This window comes from Drosophila novamexicana, unplaced genomic scaffold (assembly GCF_003285875.2).
Source record: "Drosophila novamexicana strain 15010-1031.04,08,12 unplaced genomic scaffold, DnovRS2.1 tig00000820-arrow-pilon, whole genome shotgun sequence".
In the NCBI taxonomy this organism is placed as follows: domain Eukaryota; kingdom Metazoa; phylum Arthropoda; class Insecta; order Diptera; family Drosophilidae; genus Drosophila; species Drosophila novamexicana.
Genome location: NW_020824828.1, coordinates 405164 through 423998, shown reverse-complemented (window position 1 = coordinate 423998; position 18835 = coordinate 405164). Strand labels below are relative to the sequence as shown.

Genomic DNA, 18835 nt, shown 5'->3' with positions numbered 1-18835 from the left:
ATCACGGAGACTTAAGTCTCGAGATTAAAATGGCAAACACTTTTTCTCCCAGCTCACGAAAAGCTCAAGTTTATTTGTAATTATCGATAAATTAACCTGTGTCCATATAATCTATCACAATCGTTATTGACATCTTGTCTTTTGAACAAAATTTAGCTAAAATTATTATTTTGGTGTCCAGGATAATCAAGAGTAAAAAGCTAAAATGTTTGTAAGGGCTGCTCGGCGCTGAGATCAGGGTATCTTTAAGTCGAGCACTCCCGCCTAGACCAGTCTTGTTATATTTGCTTGTGTTTTATTGCAACAATCGCAAAATTGACGTTAATTTCGTGCAGACGCGCCAGCATTTGGCATTAGTTTCACAAATATTTAGTTACACGTAATACCTTTTTAATCTTGCTCCAATTGTTTTTTTTTTTTGTAATAGTTAAGTTGTTGCACTATTTGTTAGAGTTGATTTTATTATTGATATGCATTTTGCATATTATTTCCACACAACACTTTCACTTGCATATTTCCAGCAATTAAACAAATCGATGATGTCTGATGAAAAGTGTTTTTTCACATAATTTTTCCACAGACAAGTTGGCACGTGAAATCCCAATGCAATGGGATTCCTTTACACATCCCATTGGCATTGATTAATGTGCGGCTCATGAATTTACTTAGCCATTGCGTGCTTGGAGATCTGCCAACAGGGCAAGTGGGCGCCGCTCACACACACACACACACACACACACACATACAATGAACCGAATACATATAAGCATGATGGCATATAAGTATTTCAATTTTTGGCATAGATTTACATTTTGACAGCCAAATTTCCAGCCAACAATGCAAATATAAATATATGTACATCATGTACATGCATGTATGTACATATATACCAAACAGTTTGTGCTGGCTTCCCCAAGTAAATATAGTTACCAAGCATTTGGCTTTCCATTTGAAATGGAAGCATCGTCTCGGCACGTGTGTAAACAATATTGCCCAGTCATTGAACCCGCTTCCCAAGGAATAAGCCTGTTCCCACTCAGACACCGACCTTGGCCAGAACATTGAGCAGACTCTTTTGAAGCTGCCTGTTGGACTGCGTTTAAATGGGTAAAGGTCTCAACCGGCTCCCGTTTAATTACCTGTCAAATTATGCAAGCCGATTAAGCGACTTCCTCTGTAAGAGAACCCATATTCCTGCAACACCATTCAGCGGAAAGTACATTTATATCCTTCTCGGGTACCACATCGAAAGAAGCGTTGAACAACTTCGACGCTTTCACAAGGTTTGTCAATCTTACAGTCGTCAGCATCGGTTAAAGTTATTGTTTATAGTTAAATTGAATATAAATAGCTTGACAAATATTTTATACTAATCAATAACAGGGCGGCAAATCTAAGTGGCTCGGATTACGTTTTACCTAACAAGCTGGTTCTATATTGTATAAATATTATTTATAAATCTTTGTTTAGCTGGCTCGGGGCTAAATTAAGGTTTTAAAAAATACAAAGGTCCTCAAAACCAGCCTTATATATATTTTTTCTATTTATTTCAATACAGTCTTGCCAACATATTTTCATTGTAAATGATATGTAACGCGGTACCAACGTCTTCTGATCGTTGATCTCACGAATGCAATTACGCGCACTTCCCCCAAAATGTTTACAATGCTTCGAGTGGTAATATCCGCATAGATGCGAAGGCAGATCCGAAAAGCGGAACTAACATTTTAGCCTGCATTTGGCTTGTGATAATCATATTGTAATCCGTACTTCGGCTCATATAACTGTCGATGGTTGCATGTTGTCTGGCAAATAGATGGGTTGCATTTATGCATCTTTCTCTCCGCCGCCCAAGGCGAAATGAACGAGACGGTAAAAATATTAAATAAGCTAATTACAATTAATTATAATAAATTATGCTGCATTTTACGTAGTTGTAGTACAATGCGAAGCTGCAACATTGCTGTCGCTGTCGCTGTCGCTCATTATGTCACTCTGGCAATTTGATTGCCAGCATGCTTAGAAATATAATCATTTTCTTTTGTTAGCAATTTTCGAGAAAAGCTTGGTATTTTTTTTTTTTTTTGGAAAGTAACCCAGGCCCGCCCGCTGCTTAAGTAGTGCAATTAACGAATGCCGAAAGTAAAAGTGTGCAGGGGGAAAGGGGCATACAAAAGTGCTCGAAGGGTATACAGCTGGCCCATAGTGTGCATGTATGTACATACATGTATGCCAAATGCTCCGACTGAATGGGCCAGCGTAGCCAATTAGCTGTTGGCGTTTGCATAACGTGACCAGTTCCATGATATCTTAAATTGCCATTTGGCTTGCGTGCAAATCAATAGCAAACTATGTAGTTTCCATGCCAAGTCAATGGTCTCTCATCGAGCCAATGATTGTTGCAGCCGAGAGAGAGTGCAGTTCATGTTGATGCCAGCCACCTTGAGAATTGACTTGATTCTCATGATATGCTGCTGGCGCCAGTGTCTGCCCTCAGCCGAACTGGCTAAAGAGCGACAGCTTCAGCTACAGTCTTAGTATCATGTGTCACTGCCAGCCATGGCGAGCTGGCTAACCTTCAATCTCATATTTAGCTAGCTGGCGACTGCTAACTGCTGACTGCTGACTGCTGACTGCTTACTGCTCACTGCTCACAGCTCACAGCTCACAGCTTACTGCTGACTATGACGCCAATGGCTTTGTTCTGTAGCTCTACGTGATGTATGCGCAATCTGAGCGCCAGGTCATGTAATAACGACAGCCGAACTATACACTGCGTAGCGGTACAAGGAAGCTACACTATATAAGATCACACCTAGTCAGTAGGCATGCATATTAGATACACGTGTATTTCTTTTTACTTTTTACCATAATATCCTAGTATGCGTCCTTGAAAAATAGGACTAGCCATGATTTGTTGGTTACAGTAATATTTATGGTGTTTAAACCTAGCTTTAGATGTTTTTTGTGCAATTTAACAAATTCTACGATTTCAACATTTTTAGAAGCCAACATAATAAGTACATTTAGGCGTTAATTCGGAAAATTCAACATCTTGCTCACATCTCTGCTTAAATTGAAGTACACAAAAAGATTTAAAAAAATAAAAGTGTTGAGCAGTGATTGCAAATTATGCAACACTAGCGGAAGTTCACAAACTTTTTGACATTACGCAGAAATTTTTGACATCTTCGCGACACAAGAATTGGGCATTCTTAAAAAAATTTGCTTGACTCCATTTCCGTTTTGAGTTTGAGTGTTGCAAAACACATTTACATACAATAGTCTTTAGTAGAGAGAGCACACTTTGTTGTACACAGCTTTTGTGAATTGAATTCGCAGACAATTAAGACGACGCAGATAATTTTGACATTTCCGAAACTTTCTTTACATCACTCTTAAAAAAAAAGATTTGATGACATTTCTGTTTTTATTTGAAGTGTTGCAAATCACATTAACATATCAGCGCACAGTGTTGTACAACGCTTTTGTAAATTAAATTCGCTAACAATTTAGACAGATAATTTTGACATTTCCGTAACTTTCCTTACAACAGAAATGACATGAGGAAAATGAAGAAAATTGAAAACGAAAAAAATTAAACTATAAAATTTATGTTTTAATTTGAAGTGCTGCAAAATACATTTCATTAGTACAGACAGAACACAGTGTTAATCAATACGTGTGCAAATTGAATTCACTAACAATTTAAGCGTTTAGCAGATAATTCCCAAACTTTTCAAACACCAGAAATGACAATTACATAGATAGAAAAAACACTTGATGTCATTTCCGTTTTAATATACATTTAATGTACATAGTAATGATTGCACACAGTGCTGTACAACACTTTTCGAAGCTCAATTCACTTTTCCTTCGGACAACACAAACACAAGTAGATGCATTTAGGGTCTGGGTATTTGATAGTCGTTCACACTCGACTGCAATGTTCTGGCCAGCGCTCGTTCAGGCTGGGGCGTGCTGTGAGTTGTTGGATTGCAAATGCAATAATAAGCAAATTGCATAACTTGCTGCTGTATGTCTATTTATGGGATTGCTTGTGCCTGAGCTTAAGCTCTTAAGCACTTAATTAGCGTTATTAAAATTTTTTGGCAAATGTGATTAGCAAAATGTGGAAGTCGTTGTCGTTGTCCAATTCCAAATTCAAATCCAAATGCTCTTCGGTCATCATCATCATCATCATCATTATCATTTGCACATACTTAGTTGAACATTTTCAGCTTTATGCTTTTCTTCATTTCGTGTTGGCAGTTTGTCTTGGAATTTGCCTGTTCGGATATTTGCAATTCGGATGCGCAGGCTTCATTAGCGTGTGGCCTGCAAAATGTAAACAGCCAACTGAAAATGATGTTCGGGCCGCTGTTGTTGCTGGAAGTTGAACGAACGCAAACTCTGCAAATCATTTGCCAACAACGAACGATACAAAACAATTAAGTGGTAATGACATTCGAGACGCTTAATGACTCCATTTGCCAGTCGCCGCAATCAACTTGACTGATGTTCGGGCGTTTGCCGTTTCTCTAAGTAGCCACAAAGTGCTGGCTGCAGGCCGTTGAACGTGCTGCAAATGTGCAAATGCTTTCGATGCCTAACACAATTCCCCGATTTTCCCTGATATATATGTAGCTTACCTGCTGGGCTTATCAATTCCGTTGGAAAAGTGTGTCAGTTAGTCGGTTTAATCAACTGCCGTCACTTAGGCGACCTCGTTGAATGTCGACGCTGACGTTGCGGGTGTAGACTGTCTTTTAATTCTAAGCACGCACCCCACTCACACACACACACACACACGCACACTCATCTGTATTTATGAGCGTCTCAGCAAGCTATAGTGTTGGACAGAAATATACATACAGCGCTGTGTTTGAGTGCTTTTGGTACGACGAAGTGCGATTAATGAAGTGGTTTATGTGGCACTGCATATTAGAACCATTTTCTAGGTCTATTATTGGACTAGATTTTATGGGAGTTGTAACCTATTTTAGACAATTTACAAAAAATGATATGGTATTACTTTGTTGTATAGAAAAAACAAATATGTTTTAACGTTTTGTTTAGTTTAAATGGGATAGATGCTAAAGCACCAGAAAATACAAATTAACACACATGTTCTGTGTGTTTTGCTTTTTTTCGATTTTTTCGTTTGCGCATGAAATTCCCAACACATTAAAGCTTGTAAAGGGGTTCAATTTGTCAACTATTGTAGAGTAAAGTCTACTCTTCGTGAAAAAGCGACACAGACAACATTTGTCTTTATATCTAGTTGTTTATTATTTGTATAAAAAGTGACCAACATTCGCCTGTGGCCGGCCAGTTTTTTAATAATTTTCAATAAAATTCAATCATTGAAGGTCATTCATGTGACTTGATTATTAATTATTTAAGAACTTTTCAATATGTTACCTTGAAGTTCTTCTATGTTAAATTTGGATTGAATGAAAACTCTTTATATTTAGTCCACAAACGAAGTTTTTCCATTTCCCACTCTTTGGTTAAGCTTATGAAATTTCTTATAAAAACTGCACCTAGACTTCTGCTCATCACTGTGCGGCATTTAGTTTTGCATGTTGTGGCGCTGTTAGTGACAAGCGCCACCAAAATTGGTCAACTTGAGTCATTGTGGTTGTCGCGGTGCATGTTTACTTTCCCAACGATTTGAGCTGCCCAAAAATGTGATTCGACTTTTGCCATATAGGTAAATAAGATTTGTTTAAATACATTTGAATATACGCACACATATACACCATTTCAGTCAGTTTTATTTATTTTTTTTTGTATTTTTTTGGGCGCGGCCGTCGAGTTCTCACCGCAACGTTATTGCCCAGCCCATTTTTGAATTGCGTTTTAGATTTTGACTCTCCATTGATGCATCCGCCCAATTACCGCCTAATTTTAGCTTCCAGCATCAGCTGAAACGCCACAATCGACAGCTTGGCATGTAAATCAGCTCAGGCCCATAAAAGTAAACCAGTTAAACGTTTGTATTTAAATTGCACGAATATGCATATGCCGTATTAGCACCTGGCAGCTGATGCAATTTCATTGATCTACCGCTTTGGCAATCAGATGGCAAAAACAATCGACCAGATACACTGAAAATAATTCCAGCAATATAATTGACGAAGACTTTACAACGTTTGGTGCTGTGGAAGCTAAATATAATTTGATTTAAACATTTCAACGAAATGTTAGTTAGCATTTGAGACTTGTAAAGTAACTACATTTTCGACCAGGTTTGCCTTTGGGTTCAGCTCGTGCAACTGGTTAGGCACTTGCATTGATTGAAACCTTGCTATGTTCATATACTCTCAATATATTAAAAAAAGAATAATTACATTTTTTATTCTTTATTAGTATACTACTAAACATATTGCATTTCATTCCCATTTTTATATGCGAGCTGCGCGCTAAATTTGATCTCTGCATACAAATGACATCTAGATCCCAAGATATTTATGGACTGGGTCTGGGCAGTTCTGAAACGTTTTATATTACTTTGGCAATTGCTTGGTTAAAGTTTTGGCTTAGACAAGTTTGGTTAAAGGTTTGGTAAAGGTTAAAAAAAAAGGTGTAGTTCGGTTCTAAACCGCTTTGTAGCTCTGTTTCCTTACCCAAATCCCATAGAGCTTCGATTGAAAGTTTTCATTTAATATTTAATTATATTAACCTATATTTTATAAAGTCGAAGATATCTCTTCTGGCCGTTACATCATTTTATTACGCGCTTTGAGTTCATTTTAATTGGTTAACTCTCTTATAGTTGCGTCTGTTGCCCATTAGTAACAACATCCCATCTTTTTAAATGCTGTAGGGTATAATTTTGTAGACTGCCAGCCAATGTTGCGTATGCATAATTAAGCATACGACGAACGTTATGCGTTATGTACACTGCAGTCAGAGCTAGAGTTTTTTTTTTTTTTTTAATTGAAGTTGAACATTTCAAACAATGAGCGTTGGCAATGATAAGCTACAGCTGGCCAAGTACGCCACGCACTAGTTCAGAATTACCCAAAAAGTAGCAAAAATAATACACTTAATTATTCTATTTGGAATCGCGGCTAAGTCTTAAACACCATGCCGTGCTGCTTCACTCGAGTGCCGGCTTAGCCGAGTGTGTCCAAGTCGATATCGAGGAAAAGATCTAAATCGTTTCATAACCCAAGCATTGTATATATATGTATATTTTGACTTATGCAAACATCTTTCTGTGTCCTTTCAGTTGTGAAAACGAAGCCGGAAGCCCAATTTGCAGCATCTTAAAAAAGAAAAGGCAGCACAACATCTATAGTTCCGGCCGGTGGCAACGCAGGAGCGAATCTGTGAGTACATAAACATGTTACGAATTTGTTTGGGGCTGTGGCACATCCGCAAGTTGCAAATCCTCAAACGCAAGACAATAGTCAGACCCACAATCATACCCATAACAATAACAGTAGGAAAAGCCGCCGCTGAATACCCATAAGTTCAATTGCGAAATGAGTCGACGCCCATTCAGACCTTTGCCATTGTTGCCAGCCGCAGTCAGTTTCAGGCAATGCAAAAAACGGCAACGACTGCAATTGCATAAAAGTATGAAAAATTAAGATTCTCACAACTTCGGAAACAAATCAACAACTCGCCCAGCAGTGTGAACGACTAGAAAATGCCCTTAAATCAGGTTAAATCTGTACACGAACACATATTCCTGCTCATAAACATGAATATTTCTACTGCTTATTAATGGGAAAGTTGAAATGGAATATGTTTTGCCTTGCTATACAAGCTGGAAAATAGCTTCGCTTGATCCTTTTTATAAAATGTATGGGTATATATTATATATAAAGTTTACAAGAAACCTTGCTATCTAAGGGGAGTTTCTACTAGACGCAGTTAACTGTGAGAAGTGTAGCCTGAAATGGACTCAGGTTTTAGCGATTCGATGATTGGGCAATTTTCAGTTCGCTGTTAACTTAGTTTTGGAGCTGTTAATTCGTCGAGCACGCAATTAATTGCAGTAGGCTTTGCCATTGGAATGAGCTGTCAAATGTGAGCCTCTTTGCGCTCATCTCGTGTTGACAGCTCAAACTTTTCAAAACTTCAAGGCAAATAAATTAAGCTATTTTGTAAAAGTGAGAAGAAAAAAAGAAGCGCAGCTAGCATGTTAACCGCCGGCAAGATTCGCAGTGGCAAGAAGCCAGCCAGCCCAAGTGGAGTTAATAGGAACCAGAACAACGAGCACACTCGTCCATCAGCTCTGAATATGAATCTGCAGCAGAGAAAGCAGAATAACAATGGAAATACTATAAGAAATGTGGCAGTGCCGTCTCTGCCGACAATCGCTGAGGTGCCCGAAGTTCCATGGAGTCGTTACCAAAAGCAAACCAGAAACAGTTCGGTGCCGCTGTCAAAATGCAAGCAGCCGCAACAGCAGTCACTTCGCCAGGACCAGAGTCAACCACTGCCACAACAACAACAGCAGCAACAACAACAAAATGTAAAAAATGAAACCAAAAAACGGCGTCAGGTAAGCAGCCAGTGGAAATAGCAGTAACAAACGATATCCATTTTATCATTTGTGCTCCTATCCTCCCAAGAAAGGACCACTGCCGGGCGCCGCAAATCAGTGGTACGCGCTCAGTAATCGTGTCCATAAGCACGGCACCACCATTGAGATGATGTACACTGGCCTAACCGTGCCACAGCCCAGGGAGCTGGTCGATGTGCGTGCCATACCGGGAGTCACGCATGTGACCATGGAATTGCCGGCAGGCGTGTTGCCCAACATCAGAAATAGTACTCCAGACATGCCGTCCCTGATGAATGCCATGGATTTCTTTAGATTTCCCGAGCATCATCCACCCGCTCCCTGCATGGGGCCCAGCACGACCATACAGGTCATACCCAAGGACAACAACAACAACGTTAACCCAAACAACATGGACAGCATTGAGGTGGTTCCGTTGAGCTGTGCTCGGGCTGCACCCTTGAAGCGCAGCTCATTGAATGTGGCCTTTCAGAGCTACAGCTTGATGCAGCTAGAAGTCGATGAGGGCCAGTCCCAGGAGCCGGGCAGATTGGTCATGGATGCGGAAATATCGCCAACGTATATGCTCACCACACATCAGCAGCTGCGCCTGCAGGCGGCCATTATGCAGGAGAATGTACCGCTGGCCGATGCCCTGCTGCCCATCGTGGAGGATCTGTATGAAGAGCACGAAAAGCTACATAATGCCGGGCTTCGTCTCGTGCCAGCCCCAATACCGCTGCCTTATGGCACCATGAGATTTCACTACATTGATCCGCCACTTTTCGGCAGCCCCAAGTCTGTGCCCATGTCGATGCCATGCGCTCCGCCGTATATAGTCGAGGTGCCCCGTGGGCAGACGGTGCGCAAAAAGCGCAACCCGGTAAAACAAGCAAAAGCTAACAACTACATCAATGTCGGTTCCACAATAATGGCACTTGATCAAAATGGGAATTATCAGCCGATGGTGTTTTCCGAGTGGAGTAAACTGAAGAAGGGCCAGCAGCCATTGGAAACAAGTGAACTCTAGGATTAATGTTAATAGATGAACATCCAGAATTGACAGATCGTCATAGATCCCGGTTATAGCTAGCTATGCATCGAATTGGTGAAGACAGAATTGCTATAAGCCTGACATCTAAATGCAACTGAACCCAAAAGAACATCCAATATAAAGAACGAATTAAAAAAAATTATAACTAATAATAAAAAATAATAATTAACTATATACAATATTACCAATAAAATAAGGACCAACATGAACAATTAACAAAATGAACTCCAGCTGCAAATGAATCTAAAAATGAACACTAAATATTAAATATATTTTGAAAAAAATAATTATCTCCATCAATGAGATATTCCAGAACCCACATTCGTTAAGTAAATACATTAAAAATAATAAAATAAGGACCAACATTTAATTTTACACTTTTCAAAAGGAACATCGGTTGTAAATTTATACCAAAATGAACATATAATAAAAATAGAATATTTAAAAATCGATCTACATCAAACAGATTTGACAGATCACACAATATATTATTGAATATACATAGAGCAGACATATTGTTCTAATATACACATTAAAACCGACAAAATAAGGACCAAAATGAACCCCATACAAAATGAACATGCTTTGCAAATGATTCCCAAAATGAACATAAAATAGAAAATAGAATATACACAAATTTGGCTCCAGCAAATAGATATATTAATGACAAAATATAGAATAAAACGAACTCCTTATAAATTGATGAAACGAGCACAAATAAAATGAATAAATTCTGAGATAAGTATTAACAAAACTAAAATAAAAGTCGGTACTCGAATAAATATCAGCTGCAGTCTCCCCCATAATTTGTGGAGCATCTATCTAAAAGCTGCTTCAAAACAATCACGGGAAATGAACCACGAACCATTTCTTAATTATTGCAGTCACCTGTCGCAGTCGTGTTGTGTTCCTTTAATTGAAAAACATTTTCAGTTATAACCAAATAATTTCACTTTCGCAAATAATAAAGAAAAGTGCCAGCACAAAGCAAATAAAAAAGTGAAAGAAGTACGCACCGAACAAAAAAGACAGCTCGCAAATCTATTGTCAGTATCATTTGTTTGGCGCAAAATTTCGTTTTCTAATGTTACCAAATATTACGAACACAACGCGCACACAGACAAGATAAATTTCTGGCACAAATGCTGATGAATACCTGGCAATACACAAAATCGCTCAAAGAAAGCTAAGTAGTGTCGTTGCCAGGGGGACGACAATGGAAATATTGGTCGAAATTCAATTCTTGCATGCGTAATTTATGTCTTTCATATCTTCACCAATTTCAGTCCAATTACGCTTGTAACAACTACAAAAACTACAATACAAATAAAACTATAACAAATTTAGGAAAATTGTATAATAGTTTTGTAAGAGAATGCATCAAGTATGAATATCGTATATATTCTTGATCAGGGCCATATCCATCTATTGGAACACGTCGGTCTTGAAAACCTTACGAGCAACAGGCTTAAAATCTTATATGAATATGTTCTCTATATATATTAATACACTTGTTTTCACAATATTGATAAGTATCGATTGTGATAAATTGCTTGGCTCGTATAATATTGGATAATATTGCATAATATTGGAAATTAGAAAAGTTGGATATAGAGATCCGGAACATTACCTTTCTCTTTTTGTTCTCTTCTGCCCGTCACGGCAATGAATTTCCGGCGCATCATACTCGCATTTAATATTCCATATTAAAGCACTGAAAATGTAAAAAAACATATCGGACTATAAGCACCGAGGTTATTCAAGAATGCTTTCGTGTGGGTCTCGGGAAGATGTTGGAATGTTTCATAAGGCAGCTCAAAACTAAGTACATGTTATCTGCTTATCGGAAACTTTCAACTAAAGCATTCTCTTGCTTAGCATCTTATGCTGAAGCTTGCACAGGAATAATCGGCGTTAATAAGTATTATAAGCATTTAAAATCGCACTGTTTCGGCAAGGGTCTACAGATAGAAGCTGGACTTGGAGCTATGGGTTACTTATCCCGGCACACATAGAGTCGCTTGACTTAAACGTTATTTTTCATAAAAGAAACCACATTTGCCCATTATTGATATGGCCAGGTGCAGCATGGAGTTGCAGGCAGTGTAATCCTTGCCAGTGTTTCCAGCGTCGGCCATTTCGTTTTACGCTGTTAAGTGAAATCCGGCCACATAAATTTCGCTGTGTTCTCTGGCCCAAAACTTTCCGATTTGCATGCAGTAAAATCGAGTTGTTTGTTAAGTAAGTGAAATGTCAAATCACATACCCAGATTTGCCGCCTGCAGCTACAGACAACACACCCGCAGTTCCGCTCACACCACAAATGTAGAAATCTGGCTGGGAAATGCGAAAAGCAAGTTGTGCGCAAAATAATAAAACGAGTTAATTGTTATTGTTCATCTTGGTGGCGAAGACACGCGAACCGAATGCAAACACAAGATACTCTAAAAAACAATTACTTGGCATTGATGTGGAATTTGTTTGCTTTCGTTGAGAGAGCCGCCAATTGGTTGAGCCGATACCGGGCACATTGTTCTGGCCTGCGAATAACGTACGACATTGTGTTTTTGTATACTACTTTATTTAAACAGAAAATCTGCACATTTCAAAGAAGGGAGATGACTATCGTCAGAAACGATTAACAGAAATAATTGTGGCCAATTAACCGTAGCCCGATTATCAATGAGGACTCCATGAAGGATGCGCTACCTTCAATAAAGACGCACTAATCATATATATATATTTTTTTTTTGTTGACTTTTGAATATTTTTGCGGAACATATTATCTCTAATCGGGGGGCGTTATGCCATGCAAATAGTAAATAAATAAAGTAATTCATTCAGTACTGAGGCTCTTGTAAAAGAATAACTGCATATCTTCAATTGGTCGATTCTCTTCTAGCAAGCGATCCAGCTTAAGAACTGGAAGCTTAAAATACCAATAATCTGCATACTGAAAACGAAAAAAAAAAATAATAGAAATAAGCATTATAAAATAACAGGAAAGATTTAATACCCTTATAGATAGATATATACGACATATTAATCCTATAGGATTCATATAATATAGCTTGTAAATGCTGAGCGTAGGCAAGATATCTTGAATACCTGACAGACTTTTTAAAGTTTATCTAGTTTTTCAAACGATTTTTCTCTTCATAGAGAAAGGATAGATCATGCTCGTGGTGCTCATAATCTAGATATCTTTTGACTCATAATTCCTATGACAGTTATATGATATAGTGGTTCGATCCGGTCAATTACGACATTTCGTGACAATAGAAGCTGAGATACTGGTTTCTATAGGTACAGAAAGACGGACATGACTATATGGAAACCTCTATAAGGGTATTAAAATATGTATTATTGGTCAATTATTAACATGTTCAGTACCGACCGTGTCCTGATAATCTTTGCTTATGGTATCGCAGCGGCTAAGGATAATGCTGATGGGATAATCGAGTTTCTCGCTGCATCGTATGCGATAGATGCCATGCAGCACTTTGCCAGTAAGCAGCGGACAGTCGATTAAATAGAGCTCCGAAAGGGTCGGGCATTTCTTGATCATATCAAGCAGCTGATATTCCTTGAGATCCGGACAGCCGCTCAATACCAAATAGTTTTCTACTCGTGGCATGTTCAGTTCATTTATCTCGCGATCGTGAAAATAGCAGTTGTTCAACACCAGGCCCTGCAGCCGGCCGCAAAGTCCGAGACCCGCCTCGCGCATCCAATATGGTCCCTCAAAGCAGGCGCAGTTCATTTGCACAATCTCAATGATGTTTGCCTTTAACTCCAGCACATAGCGCAAACACTCGATGGCCATTTCGGGTTTCTGACCGCCGACGGTTAGCTCCAGCAGATGCAATGCCGGCAGCGCCAAGACCTGATCGCGTGCCTGCAAGAATAGTGTCATCGGCAGCGAGATATCCTGTAAACGGTGGCAGGTGGAGATGCCGTGCAGATTTGGTGGCGCCTTCTTGCATTTGATGAACAGCCGTTTCAGCTGTTTGCAGCGCTCTAAAATGCCCGTGAGGGCCGATTGCGCAACATCACCATTTAGCACCAGAAGCTCGAGCTGTGGGAACTGTTCGATAAAATGTACCTGCACCTCGCAGTGCACCTTGAGGCGGCGCAAATTGCGCAGCATTTTGGGCAAGGCATGCAACGGCCATTGCGGCATCATTGAGCCGCCAAGAACTGCAGCAATGCCAACAACCCGTCCAAGTCCAGCATCGCCAGCGCCCGCCTCACGTTGTCGCTTCGTCTTCTGCTTTGGCACCGGCTCCTGGGACAAGAGCAGCTCACAGTGCTGTACATTGTTGAGTGATTTGATGCCGGCACGCTCCAGCACATTTAGGTTCTCCTGGAGGCGATCCGCTGTGAAATACACATAACGAAAATGATCCATCATATTGTTTAGAAAATATCCCAATGGTTCGCCGCTTAACTCCTGCTCCAGCTGTCGAAAGTCCAAGCGTTTATGTGTGCTCCGCCAGATGCTATCGCAGACCTGCTGCACCTCCTGATGGCTCCGATAGAGCACAATCTGATCGCCCATCGATAGCTTGATTATAAGCTGACGCAATTGGCGGTATTGTGAATTCTTCTCATTTTTGCCGCCGCCGCCGCCGCTGCTCGAAGCGGCCGGCGCCGTTGACTGTTGAACAAGTTCCATCAAAAAATTTACCTTCTTTCTACTGCAGCGACAAATACCACGAAAGCCAATAAAAAAAGTTTTTAGATTTTTGTGAATTGTCAGTTACACGTGTTTACTTGTGTCTGTTGTTGTTGAATATATATTAATTTATACAATATAATATGTGCCTCGGCCTAAACTGGACACTCGTCGCAGCCTGCTTCGACCAGCCGGCATATGACCATAAGTGTTTACGACTTTCGCATACCCTATTTACCTTTAAAAGTGTGTAGAAATTACAGAAATTTGGCACGACGAGTTGACGAGCTAGACGCTCGACTCTTACACAAAATAGCTGCCATTGAATTTATTCATTTCATTTATTTTCCTTTTCAACATATTTCAAAACTCAACATCAAGAATTGTATTATTTAAAAGGCCACATTTTTATAGACTTTAGAATTTAGCTAACATTTGGATTATTTTCAACATAGTTGTATTGTGAGTTGTTAGATCAAACGTGTTTATACATATATTCTATATACATGCTGTAAATGGAAGCATCTCCATGGTATATATAAATATTCCTAGTCTTATCCGTCTATTTGTCGAATCTCCCCAAATGAAAGTTACAGCCGTACGTTTAATATGCATTTATCAAGTGACTTGTAATGTCAATGTTGTCCTATTGCGTTTAAGTTCTACCCAAAATTGATGTATTACATATTTGACTGCAAAATTTAAGTCCTGAAAATTTCACAAAGACCAGACTGTAAGTCTAGCGCTTATTCGGGAGTTAAGAAGAAGCATAGCAGAATGGGGCTGTGCGTGTATTTCTATTGAAGATAATTCGAATGCTTGTGACAGCATCTCGGCACTAGATAAAAGTTATATACCCAAACCCGAACGCGATCTCCGCCTTACAAAGCTCAGAGTTCAGATCAATTTCCTCAACAGGTTCTTGGCTGACCCCATTACAGAGAGGCGTCTCCAAAGGTAACTGTCACCTTGTCAACTACGAACGAAGCGTAGCATTTAAGCCGCCTACAGTGTAAGGCAGTGTCCTCGATCCTTTTCATTATCAATACCCCATCGCTGTAAGAACCCTTCATTGTCAATACCATATAAGCTGCATAGCATAACTATAGCTGCGTGAATATACCCTACTTTCATAGTCTTTCGCTTGGCAAGGATCAGGGGGTAGGTTCGACTTCCAGCACATAATTAAACAAATTGAATTGAAATAAATCCATAACCAGCTAGAGCACTCTATCTAGCCCTTGTCCCCGGGCTTGTGCCCTAGAGTTGCGAGTGCCATGGTACTACATACATGTACCTGCTCGCAACTCGCACCTTTTGGCATGCACCGCTCAGGTAAGTAGTTTAGCCCCTCTCCTGTGGCAACGCAAATCTTTTGCAGCGAGTGACATCGCGTGCCGCGGTGCTGACATTAGAAAGTGAGCGTGAACTTTCCCATTGTTTGTTGTGGCTGGCAGACACGACATTGCACTATTGGTGTGCAAGTGTGTCTGTTTGTGTTCGCATGTGTTTGTGTGTGTGTGTGCTGTGCCACGCCCATCGCACAATGTCTTGTTTTGGCATTTGCATAATATGTATTCCAACCAGCATTTAATTGTTGCCATTTGGCCAGCCGCCTTTTCAATTTGCTTTGTTGTTTCTTGAAGGTTGCACTTGTTTTTTTTTTTTTTGCCCCTTTTCTTAATTGCAGTTCCAGACATACACACACACACACACACACACACACACACACACACACCCGGACTGAACTGCACTTGTGCCAGTTTTGAGCTGTACTTTGCTTTCGCATATGAAAGTGCATCTGTTTCAGCTATATCGCTTTTGCTTTTTGCTTGAGCCCAGCTCCCAGAGCACCCCCTCAGCGCCCCAATGCGATTTTGAAATGGCTTCCACTGAGCTTAGCTGCTCGGACTGACCTGTGCTCAGCCTTGAGTTCAATCTTAGGTGTCAGTAGTCTCTCATTAGGCCCTATAATAGGCCGCGCCAAGCACACACACACACACACCTGTGTTAACAATTGGTCAGCTTTGCGTAATTGCATGAATTATTTATTTCAATATGCTTTAAGCGTTTTTTTTCTTTTGTTGAACTACAAATTAAAATGTATATTAGTTAGACTCTTAACTTAATTTGTATCATGACTAGTTCAACACATCTTAATATTCTGATAAGAATTGGTTATTTATGCAGCAATTAGTGGGCAACATCCGCTTTTATATTCTTGACAAAGGTTTCAATATGTTCCTTATTTTCGATAGTATGGATTACCCAAATGGACGATGTGTGAATTCTAACAGGCATTCTCATCGGAAAATGTATCCTTAGATATAACCTGTAGGAACTGAAACTATCGAAGGTCGAATCAATGCAACTTCTTTGAAGAGGAACAGGAAACTTCTATGTAAATTTCCTGCACGCTGCAGACGCAGCTCTCAACAATTGAGGAACGCGATATGTTACCCCCTCCGGGATAAAAAATCTTTTATAATAAGCCAAAACATACTAGTGGCAAGGCTTCACTTTTAAAGGCCGGGATATAACTATAATTATTATAATTCTAATAATATGCTTGACATATAGATAGACTAGATAGTGCTCTCAGCCTCAGATAAAATTTCCATGGGTCAGGTTAGGCTGCTTGACAGCGTCCCGAATAGGCCAGCGGCTTTTTTATTCTATTGTAACTATATACTATATATGTATGTAATAACAGTAATTACTACAATGGATAAGAAACTCTTATAACGTGCCTTAATGACATTCAGAAATATAACTGTAGCTAAACTTTGCATGCATACTAGTATTGTTTTACCTAAAAAGGTTGGGAAGTTGCAAATCGATTTTGATCAATTTCCTATATTGTTTGAGAGTCAATATATCAAATTTGTTGACTCCACGAGGCGATTACAGCCAAGTTGACGCAATAATGCTGATGGTCTGATAATAGGTGCACAATTTATGGGGCCAGAGATATCAACAAAATATTTAATTACATGTAATATATATTATATGTATACTAACCAAACTGGCTAGATTGTTGAGCTTGCAGACATGACTGATTGACTGACTGACTGACTGACTAATTGGCTGACTGACTGATTGATTAACTGACTAATTGACTGACTGACTGATTGACTGATTAACTAACTAATCAACGCACAGCCCAAGCCGTATAAGCTGGAAAGCTGAAATTTTGACTTTAGGTGCACGCTAAGTCTTAAACAGATTTAATAGATTAATTGAATCAAAAAACTTGGAACGGGCAACGCTGAGATCAGCTGGGAGCAGCTAGTTATGTTTATACGAATGAACGTAAAATCAGTTAGCTTGTGCGATACTTTATGGCCATTATAAAATGCGCTTATAATTCCGTAGACGGTATTGTCTACGTTCTGTGTCTACGGAGACCCATACAGCGGAAGAACTCGGGAAACTTGAGCTAACTCCGGATGCCATCGCGTCTGTTTTGTCTAATTATACACACATGATGATGATGATGATGATGGGGAAAGAAACGCATCGAATTTACATAAGGCCTTCTTCTATTGCTGCGCCAGCTGCTTGTTTTTCTAGGGGCGTTGCTCATGCGCGTTCCGCTTTTGCGCTTCTGGTGCGGCTTCACCTTTCCGCCAGAGTTTCTCATCCAACTCTGTGCACGTTTGGTGTCATTCGTTACGGTGTGCGGTCTTTGTATTGTTATGCTTTGTTTGCTTGCACAGATGCACAGACACACAAAAAACACACATACTTCATAGTTTTTGGGCAACAATTGTTTTTATTATTCTTTACGACTTTGTTTCAATTGCTGTAGAATTTGATGACAGCGGGCTGACCTTTAACGCCTCGTGCTATGCATAAAGTGTCGCCCGTAATGCTTAATGGTTAATGTACCGCGCTGCGTATACGTAATATATGCCATATCGCAATGTGGCCCAAACAGTAGTACACACATGTCAAGCCCGCAACATGACACGTGCCCTGTGACGTCAAAGGCTGAGCCATCGACTGGGCCCGGGCCAATAATAAGGGCGATGTGGGTCACAGTGCCAGATCAATACAAGCACACACACACACACACACACACACACCCACACACACGCACATGCATAAGTTTATGTTACATTAGTTCTATACTATCTTATCAGACACAAAATTAGAGCAATTTTTCAACGGGCCTGGTTTGTGTAGAAACTAACCCCAAAATAAATGGGACTACGCACATCGTTTTTAGCGCAAGCACACACAAAATTAAGTTAGAACGCAATAAATGAGTCGACCAGACTATGGAATGCCCTATATTGAAAAAAATACAAACACCAATGCTTACTGATGTTGCGTTATAATAGAATACAACTATTGTATACTCTATATTTGCTTAAGAAAATAAAACTGAGATCGGATATAGAATTCAAACTAAGGAGCGTAAAAAAAATGTATATTGGAAATCAATAAAAAAGAAAAAACAAGTAAATAAAAAAATATTCATATAAAATTGTTCACAAAAAATTACAAAACTAAATAACTTAACTACTGAACATTTTCGAGCAAACGCTGAAATATTTTTAACAATAAATGTTTG

At 39.5% G+C, this 18835-nt stretch overlaps 3 protein-coding genes across 6 annotated transcripts in view; 2 read left to right on the top strand and 1 right to left on the bottom strand.

Moving 5' to 3' along the window:
* The window catches only part of LOC115764407 (integumentary mucin C.1), a 31622-nt gene that overhangs the window by 9327 nt on the left and 3460 nt on the right, over positions 1-18835 (top strand). For all 3 annotated transcript variants that reach the window (XM_030707404.1, XM_030707403.1, XM_030707405.1), the window contains one exon: positions 7241-7340. The gene's annotated coding sequence lies outside the window, so the exon portion shown is untranslated. The remainder of the gene's footprint in view (positions 1-7240; positions 7341-18835) is intronic.
* On the top strand, positions 8095-10241 carry LOC115764408. Its single transcript, XM_030707406.1, has 2 exons — positions 8095-8524; positions 8595-10241. Exons 1-2 carry the CDS (start codon positions 8159-8161, stop codon positions 9552-9554), a joined length of 1326 nt encoding a protein of 441 aa, XP_030563266.1. The 5' UTR covers positions 8095-8158; the 3' UTR covers positions 9555-10241.
* On the bottom strand, positions 12160-14374 carry LOC115764406. Of its 2 annotated transcripts, none has more exons than XM_030707400.1 (2): positions 12976-14374; positions 12160-12531 (listed from the first exon to the last, which is right to left on the bottom strand). In XM_030707400.1, the coding sequence occupies exons 1-2, from the start codon at positions 14254-14256 to the stop codon at positions 12415-12417; spliced, it is 1398 nt and encodes a 465-aa protein (XP_030563260.1). In that variant the 5' UTR covers positions 14257-14374; the 3' UTR covers positions 12160-12414. The 2 variants fall into 2 exon arrangements, with proteins under 2 accessions (XP_030563260.1, XP_030563261.1); XM_030707401.1 differs by lacking the exon at positions 12160-12531 and adding an exon at positions 12659-12918.